Source organism: Sus scrofa, chromosome 6, assembly GCF_054392235.1.
Source record: "Sus scrofa isolate SSC_HxYL_T2T_F1_AM1 chromosome 6, Sscrofa_HxYL_maternal_Yorkshire_Landrace_v2.0, whole genome shotgun sequence".
Lineage (NCBI taxonomy): Eukaryota > Metazoa > Chordata > Mammalia > Artiodactyla > Suidae > Sus > Sus scrofa.
This window is the reverse complement of record NC_139388.1, coordinates 143,317,035-143,341,845: the sequence shown is the minus strand read 5'-3', so window position 1 is coordinate 143,341,845 and position 24,811 is coordinate 143,317,035. Positions and strand designations below refer to the sequence as shown.

The window sequence follows — 24,811 nt, the reverse complement described above, 5'->3', positions numbered from 1 at the left end:
ATGTACCACATCTTAATCCAAACTATGGCTGAGTAGTATTCCATTCTGTATGTATACCACATGTTCCTAATCCAGTCGTCTGTTGATGGACATTTAGGTTGTTTCCATGTCTTGGCTATTGTGAATAGTGCTGCAGTGAACATAGGGATGTATGTATCTTTTTCAATGAAAGTTTCTTCTGGATATATGCCCAGCAGTGGAATTGTTGTATCATATGGTAGTTCTATATTTAGTTTTCTGAAGTATCTCCGTATTGTTTTCCATAGTGGTTGTACCACTTTACCTTCCCACCAACAGTGAAGGAGGGTACCTTTTCCCAACACCCTCTCCAGCATTTGTTATTTGTTGACATGTCAGTGATGGTCATTCTGACTAGTGTGAGTGTGGTACCTCATTGTAGTTTTGATTTGCATTTCTCTTCAAAAAAAGACCAAATTCTTCACAGGTAAATGTTATCAAAGAGAAAAGTTAATACCTATTCTAATGAAAGTCTTCCATACAACTGCAGAGAAAGGAACAATGCAAAGTGTATTCTATGACCATTACCCTGATACCAAAACCAGACAAAGATGCCATATAAGAAGAAAATTATAGGCCAGTATCACTGACAAACATAGACACAAATTCCTCAACAAAATATTAGGAAGCTGAATCAGCAATACATTAAAAGGACCATACACCATGGTCAAATGGGATTTATCCCAGTCATGCAAGGATTTTTCAATATCTGCTAATCAGTGTGATACACCACATTAACAAGGTGAAAAATAAAAACCATACAGTCATCTCAATAGATGGAGAAAAAGCTTTTGATAAAATTCAACACTCATTTATGATAAGAACTCTCCAGCAAATGATCACAGAGGGAACCTACCTCAATATAATAAGCCCATATATGACAGATCTACTTCTAACATCATATTCAACAATGAAAATCTGAAAATACTTCCTCTAAGATAGGAACAGGACAATGATATCTGCTCTTGCCGCTTTTATTTAGCATAATTTTGGAACCTATCCATGGCCATCAGAGAGGACAAAGAAATAACAGCAATCCAAGTTGGAAAGGAATTAAGATTGTCAGTGTTTGCAGATGGATACTGTAAATAAAAAATCCTAAAAATGTTACCAGAAAATTGCTAGAGCTCATTAATGAATTTGGTAAAGTTGCAGGATGCAAAATTAATACACAAAAATCTCTTGCATTCTTATACAGTAGCAATGACAGATCTATAAAGAGAAATTAAGGAAATAATCCCATATATCATCACATCAAAAAGAGTAAAATACCAGAGTTCTCACTGTGGCACTGTGGGTTAAGGATTTGCCTTTGCCACAGCTGTGATATAGATTGCAGCTGAGGCTGATTCAATCCCTGGCCCAGGAACTTCCATATGCTACAGGAGTGGCCAGAAAAGAATAAAATAAAATAACATACCATAAAATAAAATAAAATAACATACCATAAAATAAAACAAAATACCTAGAAATAAACCTAACTAAGGAAACAAGAGACTTGTACTCTTAATAGTATAAGATGCTGATGAAAGAAATCAAAGATGACACAAACGGAAAGATATATCATGCTCTTGGGTTGGAAGAATCAGTGTTGTCAAAATGACTATAATACACAAGACAGTCTACAGATTCAGTACAATCTTTATCATAGTACCAGTGGCATTTTTCACAGAACTGGAACAAAAAAATTTCCAATTTATATGGAGCTGGAGGAATCAAGCTCCCTGATTTCAGACTATACTATAAAGCTACAATAATCAAAACAGTATGAATGTGAGAAAAAAGAATGTATACATGTGTGTGTAATTGGGTTACCATGCCGTACAGTAGAAAAAAAAAGTAAAAGATTAAAAAAAAAAAAAACCACCCAGTATGATACTGATGCAAAAACAGAACATGTAGATCATTAGAACAGATAGAGAGCCCAAAGATAAATGTACACACCTGTGGTAAACTAATCTGTGACAAAAGAAAAAAAATATGCAATGAAGAAAAGACAGTCTCTTCAGTAAGTGCTGCTGAGAAAATTGAACAGCTACATGTAAAAGATTGAAATTAGAACATTCTTTAATACTGCACACAAAAATAAACTCAAAATGGATTAAAGACTCAATGTAGGCCAGACACTGTACAACTCCTAGAGGAAAGCAAAGGCAGAACACTCTTTGACATAAATTGCAGCAATACTTTTTTGATCCACCTCCTAAAGTAATGAAAATGCAAACAAAAATAAACAAATGTGACCTGATTAAACGTAAAAGCTTTTGCATAGCAAAGGAAACCATTAACAAATAGAAAGAAAAGACACCCCACAGAATTAGAGAAAATCCTTGCAAACAAAGCAACTGACAAGGGAGTAATCTCCAAAATTATACAAACAACTCATAAAGCTTTATATAAAAAAAGAAGCAAGACAATTACAAAAAAAAAAAGTCAAATGATCTAAACAGACATTTCTCCAAAGCAGACATACAGATGGCTAAAAAACACGTGAAAAGATGCTCACTGTCACTAGTTATTAGAGAAATGCAAATCAAAACTACATTGAGGTATCACCTCACACCAGTCAGAATGGACACCATCAAAAAGTCTACAAACAATAAATACTGGAGAGGATGTAGAGAAAATGGAACCCTCTTACACTGTTGGTGAGAATGTAAATTGGTGCAGCCATTATGGATAACAGAATGGAGCTTCCTTAAAAGACTGAAAATATAACTACCATATTTCCCAGCCATCTCCCTCCTGGGCATATTTAATTCGAAAAGGTACATGCACCACAATGTTCATTACAGCACTGTTTATAATAACCAAGACATAGAAGCAACCTAAGTGTCTATGGACAGAGGAATGGATAAAGAAAGTGTTGTACATACATAAAGTGGGATATTACTCAGCCCTCCCAAAATGAAATAGTGCCATTTGCAGCAACATGGATGAAGCTAGAGATTATCATACTGAGTGAAGCCAGACAGAGAAAGACAAATAAAGCACTTATATGTGGAATCTAATAAAAATGACATAAAAGAACTTATAAAACAGAAACAAACTCATAGGCTTCAAAATCAAACTTATACTTATCATAGGAGAAACTATGGTGGGAGGAATAAAGTAGGAGGATAGGAATAACATATACATGCTACTGTATATAGGTAATTAACAAAGACTGACTTATATAGCACAGGGAAATCTACTCAATAGTCTGTAAGAAACTATATGGGAAAAAAGAATGTATATATGTATATGTACAACTGATTCACTTTGCTGTACACCTGAAAATAATACAACTTTGTAGTAAACTATAATTTACTACAGTAAACTATAACCCCACATAATAATTTTAAAAATAAAATAGGGGAAAATTGCAACTTTTAAACCCTGTTTAATACTTGACCCTTACTTTAGTTACTAGGTAACATTTATACTCATAAATAAGAAAAATCATTAAGATGGATTTTTTTATACAAATACTTGTTCTTAGTAACCAAATATTTCATAACCTCTTTATAAATTAGCATGTTCTCAGTAAAAAGAGAATGGAATGCTAACTGAAGATGTTAAGTATCCTTCAGTTCTAATGAGGGTCAGCACTGTTCCCTTCAAGAACCTTCCCTGACCCTTCCCAAGTCTGGATTAGCTACTCCTCCAGTGCACTCTCTTAGCATCTTTTACTTACCTTGTACTAGAAATGATTCTGTATGTCATTACCCAGTTACTTCTCTACATTTTCCTCTAGATTAGGGGTCACAATCTCACATGCTTTCAGTTAATGAGACAGGTAATGTAAATAAATGAAGATGTTAGATAATACAGAAAAGTTAAATGCGAACTAACACCCAGAGTCATTTTTTTTTTTTTTTGAGATACAAAATGTGGTGGACACTGTGGCAAGTTAGAGAACTCATACTCTTTGTAAAGAAAGGTAGCAGTCAGTATTCAGGACTAGTTGCCATATGGGAATATCAGCACAGTACTAGAACGAATTTCAGAGAATCAGAAATTATATGAAGTTTACTAATATATTTTTTTGGCCATTAATTCATGTTTTTAGTTGTAAATACATGTACATTCAGTATACATCACCACTAATATCTTTTCCCCTTGATGCCTGTTTGTAATCTCTGATAAGAATTATGAGTACTACCAAGGCAGGGACTGGATCTAAATTGCTTATCATCTTATTCTAACCACTGCAATCAATTCTTGGTGTATATTCATCAATATATATGTGTGGCATAAATAAATGAATGATATTTATATGGTGACTAGGAAGACAAAAAGTACTTCAAAGAAGGAAGAATCTTAACATTAGACAAAATATTGTGCTGTTTTGGCCATTAGAATCAGAAATTAGGAAATTGTCAAATTTCTCTATAAGGGATATTTTAGCAAATTTGTGAGAGTAAAAAGAATAAAAATAGATTAAAAATGAATGGAGTTAGGAAAATGGAGGCAATGAATATTGACTGCTTCTTCAAAAGGCAAGATTGGACAGTGTCTTGATAAGTGGTAGGGTCACAGAAAGATTTCTACAATAGTATTTTTGGTCCTTTTTAAGGTCTTGACAGTTTGGATAAACATAAAAATTCACAGTCTGTTTAAATTTTTTAGTTAAAAAATAAAATATAAGGTAAAGCAAATTAAAGAGATTGTTATATTCAATTCGCTTTTTAAAACGGCATGTATTTGCATTCTCCCAAACTCCCGGAGATTTTGATTAGCCCCTCCCTGTTAAATCATCACTATATTATTGAAAGAGAAGACAACTATTCAAAGGCCAGTTGGAGGCAGCCCATAGGAAGAAAGTGATTATGGGAAACTGGAAAAGGATCAGCAGAGGGGATTATAAAAAAAATAGGTCAAATGCAAATTTGGAGACATTGTCCTTAAAAGAGTATAGGTACTCAATCTGAGAGTGTGTTCCTTCTCTTTTTTCTTTCTTATTTTTTGCAAAATCTCAGGCAGAGTCAAGTATTTCCATCACAGTGAAACCTTTAATAATTGATATCTTTTGTGAAGATAAATTCAGAATTATTTCAACAAGAGGCATGTAGGTGTGAACCTTCATGAGAAGTTATTTTTATACTGATTAATGGATCCTTTCATTGGAGATGTCTATGATGCATGAGGTAGCTCTAGTCCATTAAATTTTTATGCCTAGAACTAAATACATTTCATACTGAAGCCCCACATCATCCCTTGTCCTAGAAGAAAACCTAAGGTTCTTTAAAGACTATAAAACTGCTAATATTACTTTTCTCTTTACAAACATATCAGGCTGTAACAAATGCTGTGTTGGGTTAATTGGGTTGATGAAGACAAAGTACTTAGAGAAGCACATTATTAAAATATTTATTTATAATCTCTGTTTTCATACTCAGAATTTCAGTCTTCTTTCCAAACCAAATTCAGCTCTGCCTTGGAGCTTGATGTGACCCTTCAGGGAATGCTAAAATATCAGAGTTGGATAGGATATTACAGAAAACAGTTTAGCCCAACTCTGTAATCATATAGGTAAAGAAATGGAGGTATTTCATGATTAAACATCTTTGAGAACAATGTGAATTGAGACGTAAGGTGAATATTCTCTTAGAGTGAGCTCAGTCTTGGAGGCAATACATTTAATGTAAATATGTAAACTTATACTTGTAAGGATATAGGGTGTACAGACATTTACACATACATTATACAATTTTATCTTCATTGCAATTCTGTTAGATACAGCAGATATTAGATCCCTTTTTGCGAAGAGCACGTGGCCAGGGCTTGCACATGAAAGGCAAAAAATGGGGCAAGGAAGAGTGGTTGGCAGTGGAGAGTAATGTATTTTATTTTATTGAGAAAAGCAGAGGGTTCAGATACAAAACCTCAATTCAAATCCCAAGTCAGTTTTGATTCAAATGCACATTAACAGAAAACATTTTATGATACAGTATGCTAGTTTAGTTCTTGAAAAGCATACTCTGAAGGGGATTTAGGATTTAGGGATTTTTGTGAAAGTGACACCTGTGAAAGGAAAAGGAAGCAGGGTTGGTCAGGGGGAGCTGTCAGATCACAATGCAGACTTGCTAAAATCTCTATAGCCCAATTGGAAATCAGAGCAAAAATTGCCTGAGGAGTGTCACATTGAGTGGACATGGCTAGGCTATTGTACTATCACCTTTCTCAGTCACTTACTGAGGCCCTGAAAAAATCCTAATCTCAGCTAAAATGCTGCAGGAAAACTATAAAAACCTAGCTGAGGGAGGCTGCCGGCTAACCGCGCTCCTGACACACTCTCCTTTGAAGGGAGATCTGAATGACACATCTCTACATCTGCCAGACATGGGGAAATGCTCATGGTTGTATATTAAATAAAAAAAGGGAGATTACCTACCTCTACATGTAGTGTGAGCTCAATTGTGTACCTAATAACTGATAATAAAAAAATCATGTGTCAAACATTGTGTTAAATGCTTTACATTATTCAATTCACTCCTCACAGCTCTATGAGACTGATATTAATATTAACTTCACTTTTCAGGAAAAAAAAAAAAAAAAACCCTCAGCTCAAGAGGTTAAGAAACACGTTCCAAATGTAGGAAGAGGCCATCAGCCTGAAAACATTGGTTTGCTTTGCTGTGCTAGTCTTTGTTCTATCTAGTTTATGAAGGTATTATACTTAGGAAAAAGAATGAAGAGAAATAAACACACATAAATGATAAAAGTGATTTTATGGTAGGACTACAGGTTGTTTTTAATAACCTGTTATTTGTTATTTCACTTTATTTTCTAAATATTCTACTATAAAATATTTTGGTTATCTATTGAGGCATAACGAACCACTGCAAACATAGTCCTCTAATACAAAATCATTTTATGATTATCATGGACTCTCAGTTCAGAAATTTAGACAAAACATGGTGGAGATGGCTTGATTCTGTTGCACAATGTTTAGGGCCTTAGCTGAGAAGACATTAATGACTGGCAGTTACTCCATCAGCTGGGAAATGGGATCCTCTGCTTGGCTTTATGTGTCTGGTGCCTGGGCTGGGATGACTATAAGGCTGGTCTCAGCTGGGTCATTTGATTGGAGAACCTTTATATGCTCTGTACCCTTTCCAAGTGGCCTGGTCTTCCTTACTGCATGGCTGCCTTAAATTGATCAAACTTCTTATATGGTAGCTTAGAGCTTCAAGAGCAAGTTTCCAGAAAACAAGAAGGAAGCTATGTGGCTTTCTATGGTCCAGCCTGGGAAGAAACATAGCTCACTTCTGTCATATTCCTTGGTCTCAATCCACCCAGATGCAAGGAGAAGGGACACAGATTTCACATCTAAATGGGAAGATTGTAAATGAATGCTTGCTATTTTTTCATTCTTCCAGAGGACATATTTCCAAAATAATAAGAAAGTAAATTTTAGACATTAAACAGTCCCAGTTTTAGTTTTTATTCTGCAGTAGAATGAACAAAAACCTAGTGGGGTTTGTGTGTGTGTGTGTGTGTGTGTGTATTTTTCTTAATTTATGTAATTTGTTGGTAGAGAATCTTAGTTCTCTCTGACACTAATAGTTACTTTTCCTGGTTTCTTTTATAACAACATTCACTGAGCTAGCAACAGGCAAGATAGTAGATGCAGTAGAGTTTTATGCATAAGACAAAGTTGGAGTTGATACCACTACAAAAAGTTTTCATCCATTTACATAAATCTTCAGAGGTCTGTAGTACCCCCAATTCTATTCTCCTTAAGGAGACAGCTGGACCGATTTTTTTGTCCAAACTTCATTCTTCCACATAAGGAGTTTCCTTTGTTAAAAATAATTATTGTACACATGAATGCATTATAGATCCTCATTTACCCCACACTTCAGAAGGCCTCTGTGTGTCCCACTGAATAATAATGATGTAAATCTGGCTGAGCAGGAAAACCTCAGTTTCCTGGAATACCATTCTCAAGGCAAGTTTTAAGTCTTTCATTTAAAAAAGATTTGCCCTCACATAGGTTTTATATATTGCAAAGTGCAAGCCATGTGAGATTAGCTTTATAATACTTAGAATTTGCCTAATGTTTTTATTTTCTATGAATTTCCTTTTCAGGAGCTATAAATTACTCCATTAAGAAACATTATTCCTGTGGAGTAGGGGAGATATATTCAGGACCTGTCAGTTAAATACAACAAAGTACAATAAAAATTCATCCTCTCAACTTTTCCCTTGAGATTCGAACCAGGGAAACTATGGAAAGTCAAAATGAAGCATGAATCTTGTAGTCAAACAGACCTGAGTTTGTATCTAGCTCTAAAACTTACAAATTATTTAAAGTTCTGCAAGTATTTAAATTCTTGAGCCTGACTGTCATCAACATAAAGTAAGGGTTAATAATATTTTCTTCAGAAGAAAATTGTGACTCTTGAAAGAGATGATGTAGGTAAAACATTGTACATGATACTTAGCCCATAGTAAACAATTTTAAAGTAGCGATGATTTTTTTTATATTTTAGCATATTTTGGTAAGATGAGAGTTCTATTTTTATAGTGTTTAATAAAAACATATTTAAATCAACCAGAGGTCACTTTGAGAAATCCAACCAAAATACAAAAGTATAATTTAGTACTTTTAACTTTTGATCTCATCATTTGCCTATTCTGAAGGAATCATACATACTTTCTCTTAAACTACACAAATTCTGGCTAGATAAGAAAAAAATAAAGACAGTTGAGGAAAAGATGAATATGTTTATAAGAATCTGCCTGATAGATAAATATCTCATATGCTCCATGATTTTCATATAATTTATTTTAATTTAGCCTAGTGTGGTGCTTGCCATAAGGTAGGTATTCATTAATATTTGTTGAAGTAGAATATCCATCTTTTACTGATTTGTATGAGTTCTTCATGTATTTAATATACCAACCACTTGTCAGTTTTATATGTTGTGAATATTTCTCCAATTTGTCATTTATCTTATAATATTGTGTTTTTCTAATACTTCCATGTTTTCAAAAATTTTTATTTCCTTTTATTTAAAAATGATTTTATGCTTGAAATACCTTCCTTACCTCCCTGCATTTAAATGCCTGTTCATCTGCAGGGAAAAATATTTTAGGTGACGTCTTCCCATTTTTCTCAGAGATTGTGCATGTCTTTAGCCCTCACCATTTAAAGTTAAAAAGTTATTGGTGAGGTGGGAGTAAATTCCTGTCAATTCTTTTTTTCCGGAGATGGTAGAACTAGTGGACATTTCCTAATTTCCAGTACTGATTCAGAATTTTCTTATGTCTTATTCCTTTGATTATATACATCACTAACTTGTGAAGCAGAAGTGAAGTGTGGTGAGGAGGTCAAGGGAAAGGAGAAAGAAGAGCTAGATGATGGAGTCAAATCAATAATCTTTTTGAGGAGTTTCCACTTATACTGATCCCTAGACTTCCATGTCCAGTGATAATGAGTTTATTGAGCATTGTTTTGCCAGATACCTTTTAAGCACTTTATATGCATTGTCACATCAGTTGTGGGTATAGTGTTTACATGTGTATCAAATAAGGTGGATACATTTATTATCCTTTTTTTATAACCAAGGAAATTAGTGCAAAGGGGTTATATAACTTGCCCTAGATTACACAGTCATTAGCAGAGCTAGAATTCTAATTAGGAGCCTAATTCTAGTAACCACAATCTCCTTTTTCCTTTTTACCAGCTGTACCTGCCACATATGGAAGTTCCTGAGCCAGGGGTCAAATGTGAGTTACAGCCATGACCTACATCACAACCACAGCAGTGTCAAATCTGAGCCACATCTGTGACCTATGCTACAGCTTGTGATGACACCAGATCCTTAACACACTGAGCAAGGCAAGGGATGGAACCCACAACCTCATAGAGACAATGTCAGTTCCTTAACCTGCTGAGCCACAACAGAAATCCTAGTACCCACAATCTTAACCCTGCGTTTTAAGTATCTCAAACTTAACATGTGAAAAACAAAAGGTTTTATTTCTACCTCAGAAACTACATTTTCCTGATTCTTCTATCAGTTATTCTCTTGCTATATATTGCACTTGTAAGAAATTTGAACACCCAATACAATGGCACGCAAAGCCCTGCAAAGTCAGATGCCTTTGACCTTATCTCTAATTAAAAAACACCTATAATCAACACTGGCCTTAAACACACTTAGCTTATTTCTACCTTAGGATTGTTGCACTAGTTACTCCCTGCCCTTTAATGTCAGTTCTCAAAATCATGACTTGAATTTTCCCTTTTTGATATTTTCCATTTATTGCAAAATTCACCTACTTTTTCAGTGGAGTTTTCCCTGACTACTCAATTTAAAGAAGCTATTTTATCATTTGTCATATTCATTTTATAGCCATTGGTACATTATGACACTGCTGCAGGCCCACACCACAGCCATAGTGACAGGGGATCCAAGCTGTGTCTGAGACCTACACCACAGCTCATGGCAATGCTGGACCCTTAACCCACTGAGCAATGCCAGGGATCAGACCTGCATCCTCATAGATACTAGTTGGGTTCATAACCCTCAGAGCCACAACGGGAACTCCCCGCATTTTCTTACTAGTTTATTTTCTCTCTTTCCTCTCACATCTATACATAGTAAAAAATATAAGCTCCATGAAAGCAGGGGTTTAAGTGTTTTACTCACTGCATTGTCCCACTGCTCAATGTTTCAACACATATGATATGAGCATATTTATATATTCAAGAAGTATTTATTGAGTATATGAAAGGTTTATTGAAAAGGAGAATAAGCTGGTCAAAACTGTATGTGAGAAAATTTATCTGGTATAGAGGATGGACTGCAATGAAAAAAGGCTGAGTCAAGGATATAGGAGGCTATGTAAAGTGGAAGATGATATCAGAAATAAGGAGAAATGTGAGAAGTACTAGTGAGTTTATACCAGCAGAATTCTGAAACTGACTGAGTTAAAGGGACTCAAGATCATTTGGAATAGGAAAGTGCCATTCAGGGAACTATATCCAATCTCCTAGGACAGACCACGATGGAAAATAATATTTAAAAAATAATGTGTGTGTATGTGTGACTGAGTCACTTTGCTCTACAACAGAAATTGGCACAATATAAAGTAAATCAACCATATTTTAATTTTAAAAAAGTGTCATTAATATAAGTAAGGAATGCTAGAGATGACAAATCATATTGAGAAAATTATGAGGAATATTAACAAGAGCAATTTTTAATTTTTAATGATTTTATTGGTGGGCAGGATATATGGGATTTGGACTTAGCAGAGAAGTCAAAACCAAAAATGAAGTTATCACATTGTGTAATTGCCAAAGGTGGCATTTAGACTGAGAAAATGGGGAGTTCCCCTTGTGGCACAGCGGAAACAAATCCCAGTAGGAACCATGAGATTGTGGGTTCGATCCCTGGCCACGCTCAGTAGGTTAAGGATCCAGGGTTGCTGTGGCTGTGGCGTAGGCCCATGGCTCTAGCTCGGATTAGACCCCTAGCCTGGGAACCTCCATAAGCCGTGAGTACAGCCCTAAAAAGAAAAAAAAAAAAATGGCTTAGGGCTAAACTCCTAAATCACTCAATTTTTGGAGACAGAAACAAAGATGCAAAGGGAAGGAAACCATAAATATATGGTTTTAGGAGGCAAAAGATATAAGGATTTCAGGAAGAAAGAGATACTCTGTAAAGAGGAGAATAATTGACATTGGATTTGGTAAACAGAGGTTACCTTCTGAGACTGAGGAGGTGATTTCAGGACTGTGGTGAAGTCTTTAGTCTCAGATGATTTCTCTTAATACAAATCAAGAAAAGGGGGAGAATAAATACTCATTACTGAGAAGGGATAGTGTCAAAAAAAGATTCAGAGTATAAGGAGTATGGTGAACTCTGTTGGTATTTATGCAAGATTTGGGTGTACATGGCTAGAGATTATTAAAGAAATGAATTCAAAACTGTCATCAGTGAGTGTCAATAACTTTTTCCAGAAACTTTGAAAATAAAGGCAAGGATATAGATAAAATTAACTTAGCTTCAGTGGGAAAATCGTGTGTATTTTTTTTTTTTTTTTTTTTTTTTTTTAGAATGGAGAAAACATAAGTCTCTAGACTGAGCAGAAGGAGCCAGTGGAATAGTAAAGAAAGATGAAATCTTTATTTAACTTTCTTGCTAGAGCAGGTATGCAGAGTGGGGACCTTGGAAACTATAACATTAATTTTTCTACTTGAAGTTCTTTGCCAAAAGTTTTTCAATTTGTTACTTTCTTCTAGACCTTCACTTAGTGTAACAGTATTAAGAAGTCAGACTTTGTTTTTCAGTGGGAGGATTTTCTGAACCAGTAGTCTTTGGAATTATATGTATGTGCATAAATGCAGTGGCCTACCCCAGGAAGACTTGACTTTCTTGCCACGGGTGTGTCTGAGAGATCGATGGTCCAAGTGTTATAGAAGTTGTGCTGTGAATTCTTACTTTAAGGGAGAGTTAAACATGGAGACCTTTCTTTGCATTCCCTTACAAATCTGTGATATAACTCTACATTATTCTTTTGAGTGTTCTGATTTATGAAATGAGCTCTATAATAGTAATTTTTCATCAGATTATGTAGAGAAATATTTAATTTTTAATTTTTTATCAACAACTATTTTTGAAGTCCTACCGTGTGCCAGTATTGAATGCATATGAAAGGTTAATTACATAATAAAAATTCAATGAATGTTAATTTCTATTAATATTATTAAAAAGTTCTGTGTCTCTCCAAGACAAAAACACAATGCAATAATAGTATGAAGAAAGTAAGGATTACTTTGGTCATTGCATAAGTTACTGTAACTTAAATGCTCAAACAGTGCTTCAAACGTTTTCACTAAGTGTGAAAACGTTTTCATGAGTCAAGAAAGGAACTACTGCCTAATTATGTATAGGGCCCATGACACATATGTGTTAAGGAAAAGCAATTATTGAACTACCATGAAATGGTCCACTGCACCCAGTTGCTGGAGAAAACACATTTATTGGAGTGACCTACATGTAAGACTGAGTTGAGCTTGCAAGAGCCTCACCATAGGTAAATGTCTTTTCTGTCTTTCATGGTCAAGTGGTAGAAGATTGATTATAATGGAACAGCCTGTCATTTGTTCCTCCATTTCAACCATCTGAAAGCTGCTGTCTGCTTTCTCATGTGATCTTATATCAGAAATCGTACTTAAGTTTTCTTTGAGCGCCTGAACTGGCTGACAGTCAGGGAATCAATACAGACTGTTGCAGGGTGTTCAAACCTGCTATTAAGAGAAAAGTAAAACTAAAGATGTGTTTCCTTACAGGATAGTGCAGAATTGATCACTTCTCTGCTTCACAGCGGAGCTGACATACAGCAGGTTGGGTATGGCGGCCTCACTGCCCTGCATATTGCTACAATTGCTGGCCACCTGGAGGTAAGTCACACCTTGATCACCTGTGAAAACAAACCTGCCTTTTCGGATTATTGTTTTCAGATGCTGGTTTTCAAGATTCTAGGAGTTGGCTTAATTTTTACCTGCTTGACACACATATTTCTTTTGGAGATCATATTGAGCTATATAAAAATCCTCTTTTGATAGTTCAGTCTATTTTGTAACAGTGTAATCAAACATCAGTTAATATAAAGATAGTTGGATATGCAGAGGCTGTATAGTAGTGATAAATAGCATAGGTTTTAGAGTCAGGCAGCTCTTACCGTACCTTCTGACACCTCTGTTTTCTTCTTTTATAAAATAGAAATAGTGATAGGGCTATTATAATGATTAAGTAGATAATCCATATAAAGCACTTCGTAGATTACTTCATTCAGGGTAAGGACTCAAAGAAAGATTAGTCATTAATTCATTCACTCACACATTATTTGATTTATTAAGCATCTGTTGTATACCAGATACTGTTCTAGTTGCTGAGGTAACAGTAGCAAGTAAAACAAGCAATTTTCTGGAATTTAGTTGTAGAGAACAAGACAGACAATAAGGAAAAAAAAGTATTACATAATGTTATTAGAGTGTACTAGAAAAATAATAAAATGAGGTAAAACAAAAAACAGAATGGAGAAGTGGGCACCATTTAAATAAGCTATGTAATGAAGCTATTTATAGTATATATAACAGCACATGCAAAAGCCCTGAGGCAGAAAATAGCTAAGTGTATTTGAGGGGTAGGAGTGAGCCAGAGTTATTGCTGTGGTATGAACTAGAGGTAGAGTGTAGAAATGATGTTAGCTGATGATAACAAACAAGAACAGACATGTTTTAAAGCCACAGGGGGAACTCTGGATCTTATCTTAAATTTAACTGTTGAAATATTAATTTAATACATGCAAAGCAGTTTAATTTACATTATTTAATTTACTTTGCAAATCTTGAAATAATTTTTATTATCACTGCTATTTAATAGATATAAAACCAATAGATATAAAGTAATTAGTTAGAGATCACAAAGCCATTGAGAAAAAAAGCCGTGTCATTTCCTGTTCATTTTAGTCAAACTCCCATGATTTTCATGCTCTATTGATTGTAGTGACCACATGTAAGCTCAAAAATGTAGTAAATGAGTAAGTATCTATTTCTCCCTTTTGGTCATGTTGCAAGTTAAAGTGTACTTTATTCACTAACACACACACACAACTCTGAACAAATGAAGCTACATATAAAGTCATACATATACCTATAGAATGGGGATAAGTCAGCTCCCTTAAAAAATGTCACTTCAGGGATCTTACATTAATAAATATTAACATATCTCAATGGGAACAAAATAATTTCCTTCACGTTGATATTTCTACCCCTTACTATATAATCTTATTTGCCAGAAGATAAATGTTTTTGATGATATTCATCATAAATATAAGTGAATTTTATTACTTAAAAGGAGAGGGGAAATCCCATTAAAATCACTTAAATATAAATGTTTAAAAGAAAAAAGAAACCATCTGGGGTCAGTGATAAAGTAAATGGAAAGTAAATATGAAGAAGTCTTGGTAGAAGAATTGATGAGGTAGATAGACATTAAGTGAAATATATTGAACCTCTTAATGCCAGGAAAATGAAAGAATATGTTTTGCAAAACAAAATTCTTTTTGTCTAGTGCTAGGCTGATTATATTTGTGAGCGATAGAATTACCACAGGGTCAAAAGCAAGGTGGTTAAGAGCTTGGTCTCATCTTCTATTCAAATAACTGTTCTCTTGTTTTGTAAATCATAGTGTGGAAGAAAGTATCATATCTATTCTACCAGCCTTAGGGAAAAATTGACCAAAATAATTCCAAATTGGTCTCTGTCCTTGTCTTGCGGTTCTCTATGGGTTCTCCAACTTCCTTCATTAGCTGTGCTATAACATTCAATCACTTTTATAGTTAATCATGGATACTACAAAAAACAGGTATATATGCATTAGTCTTTATTCTCTTTATATCTAATGGACTAATTAAGTTTCAGATCAAATAATAAAGGAAAATGGGCCAAAAATCCTGAAAGCATCATATTCAAAATGCAGAACTTTTTTCTTTGAATTATTTCTTTTAAAGCTATTAATTGCAATAAATACCCACTTTTAATATATTTTCCACCACACTCATTCATTCATTTAACATGTATTTTTGAGCCTCTACCTTTTCCTGGTACTGTGCTAGTATATGGGAATGATATAGGAAAATATGACAGAGTTTTCCCCCCCTAAAGACTTTATAATATAGCTAGGCACACAAAATGAATACACAGGAATATTTATATAGGCAACTCAAAAGTAAAATAGCATTATAGTTATAAGTATGGAAGAGGAAAGAATACACAGGAATGTTTATATAGGCAACTCAAAAGTAAAATAGCATTATAGTTATAAGTATGGAAGAGGAAAGAGTCAAAGATAAGAGTGGGTTTGATAATTAGAAATATCATTACATAGCAAGGAATGGCAAAGAAGACAAAATTAGAAGTGTTTGGGCCTCACTGGAATTTGAGATCAAGGTGGAGTAGAATGGTTAGGGAAGAATTTATGAGACAAGGTTGGAAATTGGGCTGAACTTTGAAGAGTAATAAGAACTGAACAGAGAAAAGAAGAGGAATCATGTCTAAAAATGAGAAGGAAAAATAAGCCAAGTACATTTAGGGGAGTGAATAGAATGATAGCATGAAACAGATTGTGGAGAGTCCATGTAACATTTGAATGTTCCAAATGGACCAGACTAAGGAAATTGAAAATGGAAGTCCAAGGAATAAAATTTAATTCAATAAGCAATTATTATATTTTATGATGTACAGTCCGCAAAGCTAGATAGTATGTAAAGAGAGGCATAGAAGGCGGAAATTCCCTTTATTTAAAGATGCTTACAGCCAATAGGAATTTTCCAAAGGGAAGTAAGCTATTGAGACTCTTTTGGTAAGAGAAAGATTGGAGATAGGATAGATAATGTATTGAAGAGGAGTTCTTTGACCTCAGTATGGAATCCAGAGTGATGATATGATGATTTAACAGACAAAGATAAAGGATTGGGTAAAGGATTCAATTCTGAGGAAAAATCAGTTATCTCCAGATATGTTAATTTACTGATAACATCCAGATTTTCAAGTGGAAATGTTTGTTAGCTATTTAGTAATATACAACTAGCATTCATTGGAGAAACTGGGACTTAATGTAAGTTTTTGGAAATATTTATGATATTTGAAACCCTAACAGTAGCTGAAAGTTGGCTAAAGACTGAGTCTAAGAGAACATTCACAGAGATTTGAGGAATTATTGAACAGTGAATGAGGAGACAAAGAAAGATTGGTCAGAGTGGGATGAGGAAAACATCCCACTCTGCAGTACATATTGCAATAAGTATTGCAGTATGTATCAAAATAATTAGGGGTATAAAACATTTCAATAGATGAAACATCCTGGTTATCAAATTGTGCAGAAAGGTTGAGTACAATAGGATAAGATATATATAATAGTATTTACTTACTATACCAAAAACGTAGATGCTTATTCCACTCCTAGCTTTTAGTCTTAGTTAGCTGGCAATGTGGCAGTGGATCAGTGGGAGCTTCCTTTCATTATTAGTCACTTTCTTTTATTGCCCACCTTTTTCTTTGAAACAATAACCGATGCTAAATCTGACAGTCCTCTTTGTCTGCACATATCAAATTCAGACCCTCCATTAGTGTCTCAAGTGTGTGTCCTCCCATAATTGTGAATTCTATTAAACAATCTTACAATAAAATTTGCATTGAGTAGGCAGCTGTCTTCTTCAATAATGGAAGAGAACATGTGCCGCACCTTCCTAGACATACTGGCTGCAATTTGAGACTCAATCTTGGATTTACTTTGCTTTGAAAAGCAGGCAAACATTGCTTATGCCAGATTTCACTACTTCTCCCTGCCTGATTTATCTGTCCATCAACACATATGTGTATACTGCTTGATATAAGGCATAAGATCCTGTCAGCATAAACATAACATTAAACATTATTCTCCCCTTTGAGTCCAGGGGGCACATGAGTCATACACTCTCTCAAGCATGGAAGATGAGAAATATTAGCTAACATTTGTCACTTGGTTCTCCTGTGAGAGAGTTACCATTAGATTCAGTTTACCAGTGAGGAAACTGAGGATCACAGAAGTTAAATGACTTCCATAGGACCATGCAGATAATAAACAAATGAGATGAATAGGCCTCAAACATGATTATTGGACTTCAAATCTGTAGTCTTGTAAATAAAATAACAATGACTCCATTTGACTCTTGTGTGTACTGCTAAAACAGGGCTCACAGCCATAAGACACAAAACAAATATTCAGAAAACAAAACATGGATATGTTATTATCCAAGGCCCAGATATTGCTACATGCACAATTAACGCAATGTAAATTGATTCAAGTATAATTTTATAAGGTATTTAGTAAATGGACACCAGAACCCATGGAGATACAGTGTATGTCTGTAAGCATTGAACACACACAACACACCTACCCCCTCCATCCACACACACACACACAACACACATACACAAGTGTAAAACACTTTATACTTAGTCAAATATCTCTTTAAAAAGCTGTTACACTTTATATTTCATGCAGTAGTTTCTGCAGTTATCAGGAGACAAATCAATTATCTGCAGCTTTAGACGACTGAATAGCAAACAGAAGAGCATGTCAGGGATGATGTAATATATAATGTATAGGGATTGTGGAGTGTTTAATTTTTCACAGAAATGCATAGTTTCGTATATACTTTATGCAGATGATAGTATCATTTTCATAGTTGAATTTATCTTATTCTATCCCATATTTGAATTGTAAGCACTTATTCAAGCAATGCTTCAGAAATGCTTCCCAGTTATTTTGGAATTTATTTCTGATTTCAAGGAAATGTTGATGTTGTTCCAGTTCATTTTTAACTAAATCATCTGAATGTTACAGGGGAGAGTTCTGTTTACCAAGAAGCTTCTGACTCTTATTTCTTTTCAAATGGCTTGAGTTTTCTTCCCAAAGGCACGAAGAAGTGAATGGTTGGAATTTTAAAATGTGGTCTGTCTCTCTCTCTTTAGGGAGAAAATGTTCTCATGAGTTTTGCAACTGAAAAGTATCAGATATGCCTCCAATTTATGAGTAGGCAATAATACCTCATGAACTTCATTTAGAATCTGAAAATTGACTTAATCCTCATTTGACATTTTTATCCTCATTTTCCATATGTAAAAAAACAAACAAAACCAAAAACCAAAACCAAAACCAAAAACAAAAAAACAACTGAGGTGCGAAGAAGGTAAGTAACCTGTGCAAGGTGACAGAGCTAATCATTGGTAGAGGGGGTGTTTACATGCTGTCTAGTGTCACAGCCAACTGTCACTCATGATACTACACTGCCCTCTTCTAATTCAAACAACCACCTTTCAGCTCACCTGACCAGAATTTAAGTTTGGAAATGGTAGATATAACCTTAGAATTTAAATGTCAGGGAATTTCGTGCTCTATTCTCAGCTCTGAATTGTCTCAAAAGCTAAAGCACATGAGGATGTTCTGGTACCTATTTACATGAACGCCATTCTCCTAAGTTCTATTTCTTATCTCCGATATTTTTGCATTACATTTTTAACAACTCTGTTGAGATAAAATTCATATGCCATGAAATTTATCCATTTAAAATATAAAATTCAGTGTTTTTTTGGCACATTTACAGAGTTGGGCAATCATCACCATAATCTAATTTTAGAATATTTTTGTCACCCTAAATGGAAACCCAATATCCAATAGCCATCACTTTATCGTACAACAGAACTTGATGAAACATTGTAAATCAACTATAATTTAATAATAATAATAAATAAAAAATTAATTTTAAAAAGCTAAGTAAATCTATACTATGGAATTTTTTCACGAATAAAAGAGAATGAAGTACTGATACATGGTAACTATAGATGAACCCTGAAAATGCCAATGACCTGTGTATGATGTTGTGGTAGGAGGGGTACAATGGACTTAATCATCTTTGGTCATCCATGATTATTCATGCTTATATGTGTACTGGGCAAAAAGGTATTAATTTTATATTTTTATAGTTATTGCCAAAAAAAACTTTCAAAAAGTGGATTTGTTTACATTTTACAGTGTGAATACCTGCTTTTCTTTGCATAAAACAGCAATATTTATTATTCTTTGCCAATTTAAATAACTAATAAAAATCTTGTTAAGTTTTATTTAAAGAATTGAGGGTTTTTTAATTGATGTACTATGGATTCTTTATATTCCTTATCCTAGAGGCTCTTATTTTTATATTAATTTTTTTCCTGATTCAGAAGAGATCTTTATATATAGAGGAATTAAGCTTTGTCATATGTGTTGCAGCCTATGTTATTAGTTTCTTCCTTGATTATTTTTTATATATGTTTTCAAATTTACGAGACCAGAGTTTAAGTCTTTCACCTTGTGGCCTCTGCTTATTCCTAAGTATTTTATCTTTTTATTAATACAAATAACATTGCATTTTTTTAATTGGTTATAGTTTGTATACAGGAAAATTACTAATTATTGATTTCTAATTTTATAATCATAGAACTTATTAATTTTTCTTATTATTTCTAATAGATTTCTTAGGTAAGGCTTTTGTATATTCCTGGTCGACGATTAAATTTCCTAGATGTTATAATAAATTTGCTTCCTTACAGTAATTAAAATCTTATTTTTCTTTTTCCTAATTGCATTGGCTGATGTTTCTAGACAATTGTAATTCTTCCATTGAATGGTCTTACACTCTCAATGACACAGTTGCTTATAGCGCATTATTCTCTTAGATTGCTACTGAACTTTTTTGCTAATATTTGTAAGTGAGGTTAGACTATGGTTTTCTTTTCTTTTTTATATTATTAGTTTGCTAGATTTTCTATAACAAAATACCACAGACTAGATGGTTTAAATAACAACTTATTTTCTCACAGTCTGGAAGCTAAAAGTTCAAGATTAAGGTATAGGCATGTTTTGTTTGTTCGGTAGCTTCTCTCCTTGGCTTGCAGATGACTGTCCTCTTGCTGTGTGTTCACATGGTTGTATCTCTGTGCATGCGTACCTGGTGCCTCTCTTGCTCTCTGTGTCTTCATCTTCTCATCTTATACTGATACCAGTTACACTGGGTTAGGGAGCCCACTAAATTATGTCTTTAAAGATCCTGTCTCTGATTATGATTACATTCGGAGCTACTGGGGTTTGGGGCTTTAACATATAAATTTGATGAGGTTCAGGAAGAGCCCATTCAGTCCATTACAACTTTTTTTTTTGCACTTTAGAATAAATGTTGTGCTGGATCTGTAAAAAGAGCTAAGAAACTCTCTCCCTGTATGTCTGTCTCCATGTATCTTTCTCTGAGATTCTGGCATGTAAGTCTATGTGATTTCACACTATGCAGCACTGTTACCTTATCTCTAATTTGTCCCCAAATTTTGCAGAGGAATAAGCCCAATATGCACATCATGGGCTACCACAATTCAGGGATAAAAGGCATAGGCAAGAGCCAAATATACCAGTCTATGCACATCAGTATAAATTATTGCTTAAATATCACTCTTGTGAATGCCGTTAATGATTGATTGGTATGCTTATCATCATTCATTGGTGTTAGGTTTATACTTGGGTCTGAGTAGTCATCTGCAGTTCTGTGATGCCAAAGCTTGAGAAAGCTTCATGTCAAATGGTTAAGTCTGAGATAAACACACAGTCTGAAATAACTGAGACCTGATTTAGGAACACTCTATCTTCTGTGGCATTCAAAAGTAGATTTCCCAGAAGCTGAAACCAGAAACCCTGTGCTCCAATTATTGAATGTGTCCTCTGTTACAGAATACTGTTTATTAAAGACAAGAAGGCAGTCTCCTACTGTCTAGGATTTTGGTCTGGAGATTGAGACAAGATCATAGATCATGCATCATAATCAGTAATTTTATGGTCTCAGAAGCAATGCCTTAAGTATGGAGCAATTGTAAGGGTGATGTAAGGGGACGCTAGCTGAGTGTCACTTTTTTTGGCACTCAAGATTCTATCTTTGCCATAGATTCTAGCAACTATTATTAAACCTTAAGTATTACTTTCAGATAAAGTAGAAGAGCATAAACAGGAATGCTTTATAGGCTAATAAAAATGTAAATGAGATGTTCATCAGCTTGCTACCCTGGAAAATGATGAAAGAAACATTACTTGAGAGATTAGATTCAAAGATTATTGCTAATCAAATCAATCCGAATTAAAAAATCCCTCTGTTAGCATTCAGTATTTTTTTTATGATTTTGCCTCTCCATGTCAGCCCTTCTATACACTGAATTGATTCCAACAACTTAGGTCCTTCATACAGTAAAAAAGATAGGTAGATAGAGAGATAAAATTATTTTTATATATCATATATCATTTATATATAAATTATGTAATGCAGTGTATCAGCTGGTAGAAAAAATTTCTTTGCTAGGTATTGAGCAGTTGATAAGTAAAAACAATATATTTTGATGCATCTGCATTTAATTTCTTTTCCTATGCCATACTCCCTACCAGGTATTTAAAGGCCGAGTTTTGTTTCGTTTTGTTTTGTTTTTGCTTTTTAGGGCTACACCTGTGGCATATGGAGATTCCCAGGCTAGGGGTCAAATCTGAGCTACAGGTGCTGGTCTACGCCACAGCCACAGCAACACAGGATCTGAGCTGCATCTGTGACCTACACCACAACTCACAGCAACGTTGGATCCTTAACCCACTGAGCAAGGCCAGGGATCAAACCCGCAACCTCATGGTTCCTAGTTTGATTCATTTCTGATGAACCACAATGGGAACTCCAAAGGCTGAGTTTTCAATCAAGGTTTCTTCTGTAGCTTACTCATGTCACATCCCCAGAGTTTCAGAGCCTCCAAGCTTCCTATGTCTCAGGAGGGGAAAATTTACTACTCTTATTCCCCTCAATTAGGAATACATTGAAAGACCAATATTTTCTACCTCAACTTCAAATCCAGTAGTAAGTAGATAATAGTAAAGTAGATTGTGGGTGCTCACTACTTTCTCTCAGGGATGATTCATTCTGGGATGGTATTTAGGGAGTAGAGCCTTTTACGTGTTTTATCTTCTCCAAACGTTGTGTGAGTAATTCTCCTTGATGACTTCCTTAGGTGGATCTCAAAAAAACAAAAAACAAAAAAACAACCTTGAAAACCTTGCTGAGGTTACATGGGAGTGAGAGGCTAGAACCCCCATGACTGATTCTAAGCAGCTGCCATCTCTTACAGCTTCTCTTTTCTGAGGTGCACCTTAAAAGCACTCAGTACCCCTGCCTCTAGTCACGTGTTCTTACACAACTGACTATGGACAAATATATCTATTATATAGCATGGATCAATTAAGGAAGGCACAAGCCTACTGGGGTAACTGTGATACATAACCCCTTGAAGCATCTTTGACTTTGTTGCCTTTTTCCTTTTTTTCTGTGCCCTAAAGCAGGCTACTAACTCCCTAATCTCTGGGCTGAGCTGTCCCACAGTTACTGCCGATCTCCCCACCTGGACAGGTCCTTCCAGGAGTTGAAGAATCATTCTTATAATTCTCTCCTGAAAAGGTATATGTTGACTATCTAGCAAAGTTGGAGGAAATTTCAAATTAAATAAGAAAAAGGGCAATGGATACAAATTTTTTGTCTAGAACTACCAGGAATATTCCTGAAGTTTCCATGTGGCTCAGCAAAAATGAACCTGACTAGTATCCATGAGGATGCAGGTTCAGTTCCTGGCCTCACTCAGTGGGTTAAGGATCTGGCTTTGTTTTGAGCTATGGTGTAGGGTGCAGATGAGATTTGGATCCTACATTGCTGTGGCTGTGGTGTAGGCTAGCAGCTATAGCTCTTATTCTACCCCTAGCCTGGGAACTTCCATATGTCCCAGGTGTAGCCCTAAACAAATATAACAAACAAAAATCCTAGTGGTAGTTCCTATGTTGCCTCAATCTTCTGTACATTCATACTGTCATAATCCCCCTGGACTTCCTGTAGTAGTACTGACTTATAAGGCTATCTCCCAATCTTTTACAGTTCAGTTCATTTCTGAAAATGTACCAGGTTCTTTAAAACATGGCTTTGTTAAAATCGCTTCTCTGACCAAGAACCTTGGTAACTCCAAATGCAGCCGTCATAGGATTAAGTGGCATGAGCCAGTTCTCCTACCTCATAGCCATGAGGACCCTCTCAGCCATGGGTTCTCACATTCTTTGTTTTGCAGCCCATTCTCTAAATTAAATTAAGTACCCCCCCTTATATGCCCTGTACTTTTTATCATATCATAACCTCTTTATAGTTTACCTCTCCCACCCATCCTCAGAGTTCAGCTGAAACACCACCTTCATCAACTGCTGGATCCCTCTAGCTTGAGATGTTTCCATGCTCTTAATCAACACAGCTCTTTATACATGTAGCACTTAATACTGTCTGTTTTCATAAATGTTGTGTTACTTGATTATTATATATTTTTCTTGAGCATAGGAATTGCATGTTAAAATCTTTACAGCCCTCACAGGTACAAGTTTTGTGCTTTTTCATATAGTATACATTGTTAATAAATGTTTGTTAAATGACTAATGACAATTCAAGTGTTGTTTTAGAAATTATACAAAATGAGTAAGATTATTTCTCCTCTCAATAAATGCAGAAGAGATTCTAATGATACCTTTCATGAAGAAAGTAGCTTATGAAATCACAAGCAATTTTCCCTAATAGCTTCATATAAGTTACTCTATATGTTCTGTAAAATGAAGTTTTATGATCAAGTTTTGTCTTTAAAATTTTTCTCTATCCATTTAATACATCATTTGACCAATTTAAAATATAGGTGAGGAACTTGGTCTTCGTATAATGATGAAGCGTGATACTAACACAAGAGAGTAGTGGAGTTTAAATTTAATTCTACTACACAAAAAGGAAATCCAACATACCTGTAAGGGAGCATTCACTGTTAGAGCTGCATGTCTCTCTCTGTGACGTGGCTGAACTTTCCTAATCTCTATTCTAATCAATAATGTTGTCTCCAATCTAACAGGAAAATTGTGTTCTTTGGCATAAAATCAGTTATTGATTCATGGTCCTGTGCTGTCACTCAGCCTTACCATTGATAGCTTGTGATCCATTTTGAACTGTCAGGATAAATAAAGATCCTTGTATTATTTATATCTGCTTCCCCCCCCTTAATCTAATACTTAGAGAATCATTTATATGTCTAGACCCTCTCCAGTCTGATTTTGTATATTTTACTGTAATTGGTTGCCAAATCGAATACACAACTTTTACACTGATTGTACTGAAAAGGATT

At 34.8% G+C, this 24,811-nt stretch overlaps 1 protein-coding gene across 8 annotated transcripts in view; it reads left to right on the top strand.

The window, feature by feature from the left end:
* Positions 1 to 24,811, top strand: part of TNNI3K (TNNI3 interacting kinase) — a 279,187-nt gene that overhangs the window by 20,802 nt on the left and 233,574 nt on the right. For all 8 annotated transcript variants that reach the window (XM_021096470.2, XM_021096473.2, XM_021096471.2 and 5 more), the window contains exon 5: positions 13,313 to 13,423. In XM_021096470.2, coding sequence (XP_020952129.1) covers positions 13,313 to 13,423 — 111 coding nt within the window. The remainder of the gene's footprint in view (positions 1 to 13,312; positions 13,424 to 24,811) is intronic.